The sequence below is a fragment of the Capra hircus genome, chromosome 3, assembly GCF_001704415.2.
Source record: "Capra hircus breed San Clemente chromosome 3, ASM170441v1, whole genome shotgun sequence".
NCBI classification, from domain to species: Eukaryota; Metazoa; Chordata; class Mammalia; order Artiodactyla; family Bovidae; genus Capra; species Capra hircus.
This window is the reverse complement of record NC_030810.1, coordinates 42,619,202-42,632,704: the sequence shown is the minus strand read 5'-3', so window position 1 is coordinate 42,632,704 and position 13,503 is coordinate 42,619,202. Positions and strand designations below refer to the sequence as shown.

At 39.2% G+C, this 13,503-nt stretch overlaps 1 protein-coding gene across 1 annotated transcript in view; it reads left to right on the top strand.

The window, feature by feature from the left end:
• Window positions 1–13,503, top strand: part of SLC35D1 (solute carrier family 35 member D1) — a 47,309-nt gene that overhangs the window by 21,534 nt on the left and 12,272 nt on the right. The window contains exons 9-11 of the mRNA XM_013962750.2: window positions 7,314–7,381; window positions 8,505–8,583; window positions 12,697–12,779. Coding sequence (XP_013818204.1) covers window positions 7,314–7,381; window positions 8,505–8,583; window positions 12,697–12,779 — 230 coding nt within the window. The remainder of the gene's footprint in view (window positions 1–7,313; window positions 7,382–8,504; window positions 8,584–12,696; window positions 12,780–13,503) is intronic.

Genomic DNA, 13,503 nt, shown 5'->3' with positions numbered 1-13,503 from the left:
CATGAAATGTTCTCTTGGTATCTAATTTTCTTGAAGAGATCTCTAGTCTTTCCCATTCTGTTGTTTTCCTCTATTTCTTTGCATTGATCGCTGAGGAAGGCTTTCTTATCTCTTCTTGCTATTCTTTCGAACTCTGCATTCAGATGCTTATATCTTTCCTTTTCTCCTTTGCTTTTCGCTTCTCTTCTTTTCACAGCTATTTGTCAGGCCTCCCCAGACAGCCGTTCTGCTTGTTTGCATTTCTTTTCCATGGGGATGGTCTTGATCCCTGTCTCCTGTACAATGTCACGAACCTCATTCCATAGTTCATGAGGTACTCTATCTATCAGATCTAGGCCCTTAAATCTATTTCTCACTTCCACTATATAATCATAAGGGATTTTATTTAGGTCATACCTGAATGGTCTAGTGGTTTTCTCTACTTTCTTCAATCTGAGTCTGAATTTGGTAATAAGGAGTTCATGATCTGAGCCACAGTCAGCTCCTGGTCTTGTTTTTGTTAACTGTATAGAGCTTCTCCATCTTTGGCTCCATCTTTAGAAAGGTTAATGACTTCCTAATGGCCTCACAGGAAATTAATGGCAGAGTTGGAATTAGAACTTTGGCTTTTTGACTCAGCAACCATGTAGAACCATCTGGGAGAAAAAAATTCAGACTCTATTGCCTTGTCTTTGGTTTTCCCCAGTAGTGCAGATGGAAAGATGATAAGATATAGAACTGCATGGGCGTTTACTAGGTGAGTAATTTGGAGAAAGTTACCCAATGTTTCTTAGCCTAGAGTATAATAGCTTAGTAAGTTGTGGGGTTATTTATTTATTTATTTTTAATGCTGGTTTTATGGTAGGGAGAGTGGACTGCATTGTACTGTAATGCTGTTAGGGTTGTATTTATCCTACAGCTGTGCTCTCAGATGGCTGCTGCTTGTTCTGTGTCAGCCAAGACCTGTTCCTGTGGCAGAGCAGGGGGATGCACAGGCTGCCTGACCCATTGACTGGCTTTCTCCAGAGATAGGCTGAGTATGTAGGGAAAGAAAAAAAAAATCTTAGAATTACTTTTCTATTTCTGAATTATATATAAATTGAATTATGTCCATGAGATTTATTTTTAGTGTTCTGCAGATACAGTTATTAGGTTCCCAAAGGGCACTGTGCACTATATATTTGGGGCATTTTTCTGAATAGAGTTTAATGTTCAGTGTAGAGAACATTGGGCTTGAAATATATTAAGTCTCCCATTGATTAGCTGTGTTACCTAAAGACAGTCACTCATTGTCTTCTGGGAATAATAAGATTTGGCCTTTCTACCTCACTGGCTTGTTGTAGGAATCAAATGATGGGGTGTATATAGAAGCACTTTGCCAACTATAAAGTGCTCCACAATACACAGCAGTACATTTTTAACTGTTAAGGCAGTACATTTTTATTGCCACTATTTATCCCTTCATTATCAACAAATTCAACTTAGCTATCTTCAGCTCAGTGCTCTGAGGCCCACCTTGGGGTCTAGAGCACGATTTGAGTTTTAGTAGGTGTCAAATTGTACATTGAAAGCAGTAAAAGATTGCTGAGAGAGAAAGGATGAGAAGAGTATATATATATATATATATATATATAAAAAGGCTCAAGTGGAACTTGTAGGGATGAAAAATATAATCAGAGTTTAAAAAATAAAGCAGAAAGTATCAAGCAACAGATCAGGCACTACACAGGAAGCAAAGTTCAGTGAGTTAAAGAAACAGCAATAGAAAGTGTTCAAGATGAAGGGCAGAAAAAAAGACTAGAAAACAAATGAACAGATTATTAGTGATGTGTGGGATAATACTAAGAGCACTAACATTTGTGTAACTAGAGTTCTGAAAAAGGGTGAGTGAGGGGCAGAAACAAATTTGAAGAAATAATAGCTGAATTTTTTCCAAATTTGATGAAATCTCTAAACCTGCACACACAGGAAAGTCAGTAAACCTTAAATAGAATAAACATAAAGGAAACTACCATAGAGAGGGACATATCATAATGCTAAAAGGGTTAATATGGGTGGGGACAACAATCCTAAATGTGTATATACTTGATGAGAGAGCTTCAAAATATATGAAGCAAAAGCTGATAGCACAGAAAGGATAAATAGACCAACCTGTTGGGAGATTTAATATTCTACTTCAAGTAATTGATAAAAATACCTAAACTGAAAGTCATTAAGGATAGAAAAGACTTGACCAGCACCATGAACCAATGCAACCTAGTTGGTGTTTGTAGAGCACTTCTGTCAAACAGCAACAGGATACTCATTCATTTCAAGTGCACATGGAACAGTGCACTAACATAGACTACATTCTGGGCCGTAAAACAAGTCTTGGTAGTTTAGAAGAATTGCAACCATACAAAGTGTGTGTAGTGATCAGCCCAGAATTAAACTAGAAGTTAAAATATATCAAAAACAAGAAAGATTTAAATTCAGTGATCTAAAACGTCTCCCTTAAGAAACTAGAAAATAAGAGCAAATTAAACCCAAAGTAAATAGAAGGATGCAGAAATCAATGAAATAGAAAACAGAAAAGCAGCAGAGAAATCAATAAAAGTAAAAGCTGGTTCTTGGAAAGGATCAATAAAATTGCTAAACCCTGGCCAATTAATCAGGACGGAAAGTCAGAATACACAAATTACCAACATCAGAAATGAACATACAGAGCCTGTATATATTAAAGGGATAAGAGAATTATATGAACAATATGCCATAAACTGAAAAACTGAGAGGTGTACAAATTCTTGAAAGACAAAGCTGTAAAACCTCACTCAAGAAGAAATAGGTAACATGAATAGCCTTACTCTATAAAATAATAAACTTGCTTGATTTAGTTAAAATAATTAAAAGTCCTAATTAATAGGGCTATTTAGCCCCATCTTTATTAGAGAAATTGTATTCATAGTTTAAAACCTTCTGAAAAAGGACACTTCAGGCCCTGATCACTTCACTGGAGTGTTTAAGGAAGAAATAATGCTAATTCCACATAACTTCTTCCAGAATGTAGAAAAGGAGGAACACTTCCCAAATGATTTTTTATGAGGCCAGCATGCCCTCTACCACTAGCTGACAAAAAATTATAAGGAGAGAAAAAAAAAAAAAAACTAGTCTAAAAAAATCCAGCAGTATATAAAAAGGACACTATCTCATGACCAAGTTGTGTTTATCTCAGGAATTAGGGTTAGTTTAAAGCTGGAAAATTAATCAGTATAATTCATCATATTGGCAAGAGTGAAATAGAAGAAGGGCTTCCCAGGTGGCTCTGTGGTAAAGAATCTGCCTGCCAATGCAGGAGATGCAGGTTTGATCCCTGGGTCGGGAAGATCCCCTGGAGAAGGAAATATCAACCCAGTATTCTTGCCAGGGAAATCCCATGGACAGAGGAGCCTGGACAGAGGAGCTACAGTCCATGAGGTCACAAGAATCGGACACAACTTAGGGAGTAAACAACAGCAAAAATGGAAGAAACATGTCAATAGTTAGAGAAAATGTATTTGATGAAGGTGACACCCATTTATGGGTTTAAAATTCTCAGCAAACTTGGAATAGAAGGGAACTTTCTCAATCCAATAAAGGACATCTACCAAAATGATATGTTGCTATCGTGCTTAGTGGTGAATGACTCAGTACCTTTTCTCTAGGTCTGAGAACAAGGCAGGGATGTCCACTCTTACATAATGTTCTATTCAGCATTGTACTGGAAGACCTCATCAGTGCAAGAAAGGAAGAATGAGAGATTATAAAGGAAGAATTTAAAATACCTCTATAAAAACCATGATCATATATGTAGAGAAAAAAGAATCTACAAAAGAGTGATTAGAACTAACTAGTTTACAAAGTTGTAAGATAACAAGGTCAGCATGTAAAAATCGACTGAAATGTGATTTACCAGCAGTGAACTTTTGGAAACTAAATAGTACCATTTACAAAAGCTTCAAAAGTATGAAATACTCAGGGAAAAGTTTAGCAAAAAATGTCTATATCTGTGCCCTGAAAACTTTACAAAACAATAATAGATCGATGAAACAGCAGAGAATCAAGAAGCAGAAATAGACCATGTGGTCCGTTGTTTTTGTCGAAGTTGCCTGAATAAATCAGTGAGGAAAGGATGGTCTCTGAAACTAATGGTGCTATAGCAATTTGACATCTGTGTGCAGAGAAATGAACCTGACCCGTACCTCAGGAAATACACAAAAATTAACTTGAAATGTATTTGGAATTGCATTGTGGTGTTACTCCCCTAAGTCATGTTGAGGTCCTACCCCCAGTACCCCAGTGCCTTTGAAATAGGGTCATTACAATTCATTAAGATGAAAAGGTAATGGAGTAGGGTATACCCTAATCCAGTATCACTGGTGTGGTTAGAAGAAGAGGAAATTTGGATACAGACAATAACATAGAATGCCGTGAAAATATGCAGGCAAACATCCCAATGATGCCTCTGTAAGCTAAGGAACACCACAGATTGCCAGCACATCACCAGCATCTCGGGCAGAGGCATTATCCCTCCCAGCAGTCAGCAGGAGCCCACCCTGCTGACGCCTGCATCTTGGACTCCTGGCATTTGAAACCATAAGAAATGACTTTTGTTTTTTAAGTTGCTCAGTTGGTGGTGCTTTGCTACAGTAGCCCTAACAAACAGACTAACAGTATCAAGTTTTCTAGTTCCATTTATTTTGGCTTTTTATACCCGTGGTGGATTCATGTCAATGTATGGCAAAACCAATACAGTATTGTAAAGTAAAATATAGTAAAAATTAAAAACAAACAAACAGAGTTAAACCCCTCCCCCCCCCAAAAAAAAACTAAATGAAGTGGGAACTCTCTCACAGTGCTGGTGGGAATACAAAATGTTTTAGCCACTTTGGAAACCAGTTTGACATTTCCATATGAAAAGATAAAAGGAACCAAAAGTATTACGTCAAGTTAAAGAAGGCATGTATAAGAGTACATAGTATACAATGCCATTTATATGAAATTATTGAATAGCAAAACTCCAGTAACAGAAAGGAGATCAGAGGTTCCCAGACGCTGTAATAGGGGAGGGATTGACTATAAAGGGTCAGGAGGGACCTTTCTAGGCTAGCAAATATTTTTTTCCCCAACTTTACAGAGATACAATGGACATTTAATATTATGTAAGTTTAAGTTGTACAATGGTTGATTTGATAGTTATGTATTAGGAAGTGATTACCATAGTAACATGAGTTAATCCTACAGTCACCTCACATAACTGCCATTTCTTTTTTTGTGGTGAAAACACCTGGGATCTACTCTCTTAGTAACTTTCAAGTATGTGAACTTTATAGTATTGTTAACCATAAAACCGTGCTTGCACATTAGAGCCCTAGAACATATACATATTGTAAGTTAAAAACCAACATCTCACTGTTTCCCCCTGCCAGTGCCTGGCAACCACCATTCTGCTCTGATTCTATGCATTTGGCTTTTTTAGATTTTTACATGTGAGATCAAACTGTGTATGACTTTCTTCGTCTGATCTATCTCACTTTGCATAATGCCTTCAAGGTCCGTTTATGTTGTTGCAAAATGCAGGATTTCCTTTCTCATGGCTAAATAGTGTTCCTGTGTGTGTGTGTGTGTGTGTGTGTGTGTGTGTGTGTGTTTCATTCTGACTGTAAAATGTACATTCTTGCCAACAATATACAAGGATTCTCTTTTCTCCACACCGTTGTCAGCACTTGTCATCTCTTTGATGACAGCTATTCTAACAGATGTGGGGTGCTATCTCATTGTGGTTTTAATTTGTACTTTTTTAGTGATGTTGAGCACCTTTTCATGTACCTGTTATCCATTTATACTTTTTTTGGGGGGGGGATATCTACTCAATTCCTTTGCCCCTATTTTAATTGGATTGTTTGGGGTTTTTCTTGCTGTTGAGTTGTATGAGTTTCTTAACCTCTTATCAGATATGTAGTTTGCAAATGTTTTTCCCATCCCATAGTTTGCCTTCTCATTTTGTGGATTATTTCTTTTGCTGTGCAGAAGCCTTTTAGTTTGATGTCATCCCCCTTTGCCTTGGTTGCTTTTGGTGTCATAGCCAGAAAATTGTTGTCAAGACCATTGCCAAGGTGCTTTCCCCTCTGTTTTCCTCTAGGGTTTATGGTTTTAGGCCGAACTTTCTTTATCATAATTGTAATGGTGGTTTCATGCCTATGCATTTGTCAAGACTCATTGAATTAAACACTTAAAAATTGGTGAATTTATTTTTTTAATATGTTATGCCTCAACAAAGAATCATAAGCAAGTTGAATGTCTACTGTCTATCAAATGCTGTGACTCAACTAATGTGAAGTGGGTCCTCCCACCAGGGAGCTCCCCGCCTGTAGATGTGGTAGAGGAAGACTTGGAGTTTATGGAGAGAGAAGTACTGAAGAGGAGTAGTGCTGAGGCCCAGGGGAAGGAGTTCTTGATCTGGGAAAGCCCCACAGAGGAACTGCTTGGCTTCTAGTTTGATGGGTGAGCAGGAGTCAGGTGAATGTCGAGGGGAAGGGCATTCCAGGCCAAGGCATGTGAGTGTGAAATGTATGTTATGTTTTATAAACCGCGAGGAGCCTGGTATTGCTGGAGCCCTGGAGCTATGAGATTTGTGTTGAAGTGGCAAGAGTTGAAGTTGGACAGGTTGGCAGAGAGATAAAAAGTGGAATGTTCCTCACATTTGCTTGACAAACTCATATTGCAAGAGAAATTATGTACTTGAGAGAAAAACCCTCCCTCATGGGTGAGAGACAGATGATCAGTGCACACTGTCATTTCTGTTCATTCCGTTGACGTTTGGCTTAGAAACAAAGGGCAACAACAGAAACTTCGCTTTTATAAAATCAACTGTTTTAGAATAGTAATTCTCCCTGGACAGACCTCAGCTGAATTTAGGTAACTTAAGACTATACTTGAGCTTTCACACATGACGAGGAAGAAATATGTTTTAAGATTTGAGAAAGCCATTATTTAATACCAGCCATCTGGGAAGATTGCTGAAATTAGCAAGACCTGGCTTGTGCCTTCAAGCAAATATCAGTTTCTTTGTACCAACATGGAGAAATATAAAATCTCGCTCATGTTACATTTTGGAAAGGAGACCTTACAAAACTGCTTGTTGATTCATTTCCATATATATGAGATTGTTGAACATCACTCTTTATCCTTGGAGTGATGCATGGAAATGTATTATATGACTGTGTGATGGGAGCAACTGCACAGGGTTTTCATTAATGAATAACACAGCCGACTTGGAGGGCCTGCTCTAAAATCCGGTGCTTTCTTGTTTGTTACAGGCATTGGATTTTGAAGGCTGGGCTGACACCCTCTTTCTTCTGCAGTTCACCCTCTCTTGTGTGATGGGGTAAGCCTTTGCTGCCTTGTTAGCAATAGTTTTCCTAAAGAAATTTGGTCTAGTGTCTTTCTGCCTCATTCCTGTCTCTTGAATGTATCAGCTTAGGATAAATCTCCAGACTCAAGTGGTTTCACCATCCTTGGGAATGTACCCTCAGGGCTATCAAACTAATCTCAAAGTCATGCTTTTAGAAGGATGAATGGAAAAAACTAAGTATTTATTCAGTAAGCTAGTATGTGATAAGCACCATTATATTTCAACATGCATTATTTAATTTTATTTCTACATTAACCATTTGACAGATATTGTTGCCCCCTGCTCCTTACTGCCTGAGAAAACAGGCTCAGAATTCAAATAAATTGCCATAAGTTTGCAGAATTAGTATGCAGCAGTAGCAGCTTTTGAATTTAGGACTGACTTCTCCCTATCATGTTGAAGAAGGCAAGAGGTATCTGCAAATGTGCCTCTTCACCTCTCTTCACCTCCAAATTTCCCTAATGGTTTTTTTTTCCCTCAACCAGTCATTTCAGTTGATATTTGTGACTGGATCTAGCCCAGGCTTGCTACATAGTGACTGGATGCTTCAAAATGAAGTTGACATGGTGGCTTGGTACTGAGTCAGGCTCAGAAGCCTCGTTGTAAAATCTGGGAGTGCCGACTGATGCCACTGTTGTTAAGTGAACAATATCCCCTCTTAAAGTAGTTCTCACTTGTTTTTCTTCCATCCTTAAAGTATCTCTCTTGTCTTCACCCTGGTCCAGAATCATATTGCCCTCATGTTACATATACACCTGAGCCAGGGTCTGTAAGCCCTGAGCTTTGTATCTCAGTTAGGTGAATTAGGACCCTGATCTAAAAAGATGACTCATGATTGTGAACGGTGGTTTCAAGGCAGTGCAGTATCTGGGAAAAGCACCTGATCATTAAATGGACATGTGTTTCTCTTCAATGAAATTAAAAAAAAAAAAATCCAAAGCTTCACTAGAAGCAGCAGTGAGGTGGGAGAGTTCACAGTCAGTCTCTAGTAAAATGTACTGGCTTGGCCAACACTGATCATTTCCCTTGGCTAGGGGTTATTATAAAACAAGCAGTTGGATTTTACTTATAAGATACCTTTCCTTATCTTTTCCAGATTTATCTTGATGTATGCTACAGTACTTTGCACTCAGTATAATTCTGCTCTTACAACTACAATAGTTGGCTGTATTAAGGTGAGTTGAAAAGGTACTGTATTCTTTTTGGTGCCTGCTTTGTTTGAAAAGTGTTCTTCTAAAATAAGTCTGACTGTGGCCTTCTCCCTTTCGTTCTTACTTCCTCATGTGTTGCCTTGCTAGTTTGACAAAGTGTGGCGATGGTTTCTAGAACAATCCAGAACTCAGGGAGAACATGATCTCCACTTCCAGGCAGCTTAGGTCTGAGGAGTGAGAAAAGGAGAATGCGTCATCTCAGAGGGGAGGAAGGAGAATGATATTCAGCCCTGTTTCTGACAGAAAAGGTGACCAGCTTGGTACTGGTGGGTTTGTCCTTTCAACTCCTGAAGAGAATTATTCTCTTCCTCGCTGAGCTCTGGCTGTGTCGTAGAAGAAGGATGCTTGCCAGAAGCTAATCAAGAGAGTTTTCCTAAGCGTGAGCCAAGCCTTAAATGGCCCACTTTTAAAAGCTGTGTCTGACATTACCAGTGATGTCATTTCCTCCCGATCCATTTTATTTGAGGGAGGCTCATTTGTCTTCAGCCAGGAGAGCCACATTGACTTGAATAGTGAGCTGCTTAGCAGCTTGAAGCCTGAGGCCTCTTTCATCTGAATTTGTGATTCTAGTGCTTTAAGATCCAAGAGGCCACAGCATCCCTGAATTCCTAAAGCGTTAGTGAGGTAGGCTTTCTTTCTTTTTTTATTTTTATTTTTGTTTAATATAAATTTATTTAATTGGAGGCTAATTACTTTACAATATTGTGTTGGTTTTGCCATACATCAACATGAATCCGCCACGGGTGTACACTTTCTAAAAGAGCACAATAGAGAGAGGTAGGTCCTTGATCATTTGGAGGAAACAGCACAGTTGCCCTTGGGGCTTGACTTCTGGTGCCTCATTTGTCAATCGTGAGGGAAGAGGTTGCAGAGTAGAGTTTGTCCTGGTGTGCTGTGTTTCCCTTCATACCCCCCGTGGAGTTGTATTCATAGATACCAGACCTCATTTTAGAACTAGATTTGTGTTAAAGCCTCAGAAGGTCTGTGATTTCAAATATAGAATTGGAGCGTTTGGTGCGAATAGAATTCTAAATTAAGCTGTAATAACTGTGTGACTTCTATGAAAGCTAGAGATGAGTATTCGAAGGCCTGGGCTGGCTGAGACAGTTTCAGCCCCAAGTTACCTCTCCAGCCCTGTTTGGGTTTTGTAAAGGCAATGCTTCAGGAGCAAAGTCGATGGCTTGCCTCTTCAGAATAAAAACAGCAGGAACACGAGACTCAGGGCAGGTGGTGCCTTGTTTCTAACCAAGAAGAAGGATGGTATGGGAGAGTTATTTAGCAAATAACTAAACCTAATGGCCTAGAATGTCTTGGTGTACATTCTGCATCGTCATCAGTGTGAGGGATGAAGACAGTAATGCTCTCATCAGCATTGAGTCCAGTGCTTTTCTTTGGATATTGCCTCCTCTCCACAGAATCGTATGAACTTCCTCAGTCCAAAGGGAACAGTGTTACTTCTAAACTCTAGAGGGAGGAAAAAAACTGAAGTGTCTGATTATAGCTGACCCTTGAACAAAGCAAGTTTCAACTGCTAGGGTCCACTTTACTCATTATTGACCAGAGACGTATTAGTATGTTTTGTTACCCAAAAACTATTGGCCAGAGACATTTCTGTGTTTACTTACATAACAAATCGCCAGCCACAGGCGTTAGTGTCTGCGAAAATCCCCCAGTCAATAATGTATTAACATGCAGAATTTTTTCAGTAGTAAATATTACAGTACGGTACCATCTGTGGTTGCTGAATCCGCAGATGCCCAATCTCAGATAAGGAGGGCCATCCATAAGTTGGGCTTCCCTGGTGCCTCCAGATGGTAAAGAATCTGCCTGCAGTGCTGGAGACCTGGGTTGGATCCTTGCGTCGGGAAGATCCCCTAGAGAAGGAAATGGCAACCCACTCCAGTGTTCTTGCCTGGAGAATCTCATGGACAGAGGAGCCTGGTGGGCTACAGTCCATGCAGTCGCAAAGGCGGGCACAACTGAGCAGCTGACATGCACACACACATCTATAAGTTATACTCAGATTTTTCACTGCACCCCCAACTCCAGCTTTGTACAAGGGTCAACTGTGGTTTATATTGCTATTGCTTCTCACAGCTGCTAAGGTATTGAAGGATGTCTTATACCTTCAGACAGATGGGAGTACCCTGATAGCCTTGCTGGTTTGGAGTTGGGCCAGAGTGGAGCTTCTTTCATTGGCCTCCCAGTTACAACCTGTGTAGCTCAGTCACTGTTCCCCAGCAGGCTTTAAGCTGCCTTCTGTGCTTGAAGATCCTAACCAGCTAAACCCTTGGGTCAGCATTCCTTGTTTCTCTTAAGTGTGGTGGTAAAATTACTTAGGAGAACTTGTTAAACGTGGAAGGAGAACTTGTTAAATGTGGAGGGTGCTAGGCCCACCTCAGATGTTTTGAATCAGAATCTCTAAAGTAGGGCATGGAAGTCATCAGGGTTTCCCGCTGAGTCTCAGTTAAACTAAAGGCTCAGAATTGCGGTCTTCGTTTTGAGCTCCCAGCACAGACTCTTCTGTGCCTCCTGGTGAGTTCTACTTTGGGGGCATGAGTGTGTCTTCTGATGGAAAATCTTGGTTAGGATGCTTTAATATATATTTTTTCTGACTTCTGACTGATCTTGAGCAAAAGATTGGGTTCTCTGTTCTTTCCTTTTCTGAAATTCCTTGGGCAGTTGATGCTGACTAATCTCTCTTTTCCCTGAATCTCTGTATTCCAAGAGGGGTCCTGTTAACACATTTTCCCAAGTTGCCTACCAGCCTTGTTTATGGCTACATGGTATTTTTTTTTTCCTCCTCTCAAATAATAAGAAAATTTGCTCTAAAGTGACTTTTTTTCTCTATTTTTAGACCTGGAAGAGGCTGACATAATTTTGAATGCTCTCTCAAAGGGTACTACTCCACTATAAGAAAAATTTTGAAGTTTATTTTTGGCCTTTGCAAAACACGATAAACACTTTACTTTCTGCTTTGTAGGCCTAATCTAAGAGAGCCCAGGTACTAAAAATACTTGTGACCTTTACCGTTTGGGCAGTTGTAATAGCACAGGAGTCAGTGACTTAAGAATGGAAAAAGGTTAGGGAGGAATTGAATAAGAGCTTAAACTTCAGAAATTTTTATTTTATCTTTGTGGTCTGAGGATAATTAAAAAGGAGCCAGAGGTTTTCACTGCTGTGGGCCCAGTTTGAGGCCTCGTTATGAAAGTGAAGTCGCTCAGTCGTCTCCGACTCTGCGACCCCGTAGACTGTAGCCTACCAGGCTCCTCCGTCCATGGGATTTTCCAGGCAATAGTACTGGAGTGGGGTGCCATTTCCTTCTCCAGGGGGGATCTTCCTGACCCAGGGATCGAACCTGGGTCTCCTGCATTGCAGACAGACGCTTTACCCTCTGAGCAATCAGGGGAAGCCTAGTTTAGGAATTAAGATCTCACAAGCTGAAAAAGGAGCAAGGTAAGCAGGTGTTTACACCTGGGAGATTAAGGGAGTTGGGAGAGGTGATTTTAGGTGTGATACTTTGAGATGACTTCCCCTTGTTTTTTTAAGATACCAACAAGAGTCCTCTAGAAATAGTCTTTGAGTTGGTAAATTCTCCATCATCCCCTTTTTCCCTTTCAAAAAAAAGGGGAAAGATACTTGCCTGTAGGCAGATTTTCCTTCACTCTTCCCTCACAAAATCAACCGTTACCTCTGTGGGAGGGAAAAACATTCTTTTTGAACGTGTTAAATGTGTAGAAATGCCCCTGGTAATAAAAGTGATTCTCTATTTAGATTTGTAATGTCAGCCCATATCACAAGGAAGGGGAAAGTTTGATGATCTTTTTAGTATTCTTCAGTATTGGTGACAGCATTTAGCTTCTGGAGAGAGACCAGGAAGAGACTAATGTTATTGTTTGTTAGTTGATGTTCATACTCATGCTACACTCATTTTAGGATCGTTGGGTTTTTGTTAGTTTCTCTTTATTTGCTTTTTTAATTTAAGGATATATGTTTGGGTCATTGTGTGGATGACTTTATTTGAATATTGAAAAAGTTCAAACCTGTGTAACAGTATTTTGCCATTTTTCTTTTTAGAATATATTAATAACTTATATTGGAATGGTCTTTGGTGGAGATTATATTTTTACTTGGACAAACTTCATTGGCTTAAATATCAGGTAAGTAAAAATATTTAACTGTAACCAATTTGACAGATGGATTTAGATTGTCAAATAGTCACAGTTAGCTTGGACTATTTAATGGCAAATTTGTTCACTTGTTATTAAACAGACATTTGTGGAATTCCTATAATACATTATACAATTAATGTCTTTTTGATAGTGCTTTCTAAGGAAAAAGGAGAAAGTGGTTTCATATTTCATGCACAGTTTTTGGGGAGTCTTTTCTGGAAGTTGAACTCCTTTTGTTTAGCCTTGAAAGAATAATCTTTTATTTATTGTGCTAGATGTCAGTGTAGTGTTCTTAAGAAAATTCCAGGCTAAAGAATACCAACTCTCTTTATATTGCTTTATATGCATCTTACTTTGGACACATCACTGCATTTATTTAGACTTCATTCTTCTTTAACAATGATGAGGGTAACTTGCCTGAAAGAGCTTTTTCAATTTGAGAATTTTGAATTTCATGGTTTTAAATGCTACTTATATGCTTTAAAACCCTCAAATTTTAAAGATCTCCATCCTGATCTCAGACTTGTACATCTAATTAGTTCACTTGACATCTCCAGCTGACATGTCCAAAACTGAACTCCTTGTATTTCCTCCAAAGTCTGTTCCACCCACAGCCTGAACATCGCAATTGGTGACACTCCATCCTTCTAGCCTCTCAATTCAAAAGCCTTGGAGCTATCCTCAATTCTTCAGCTTATACCCAACATCCAGT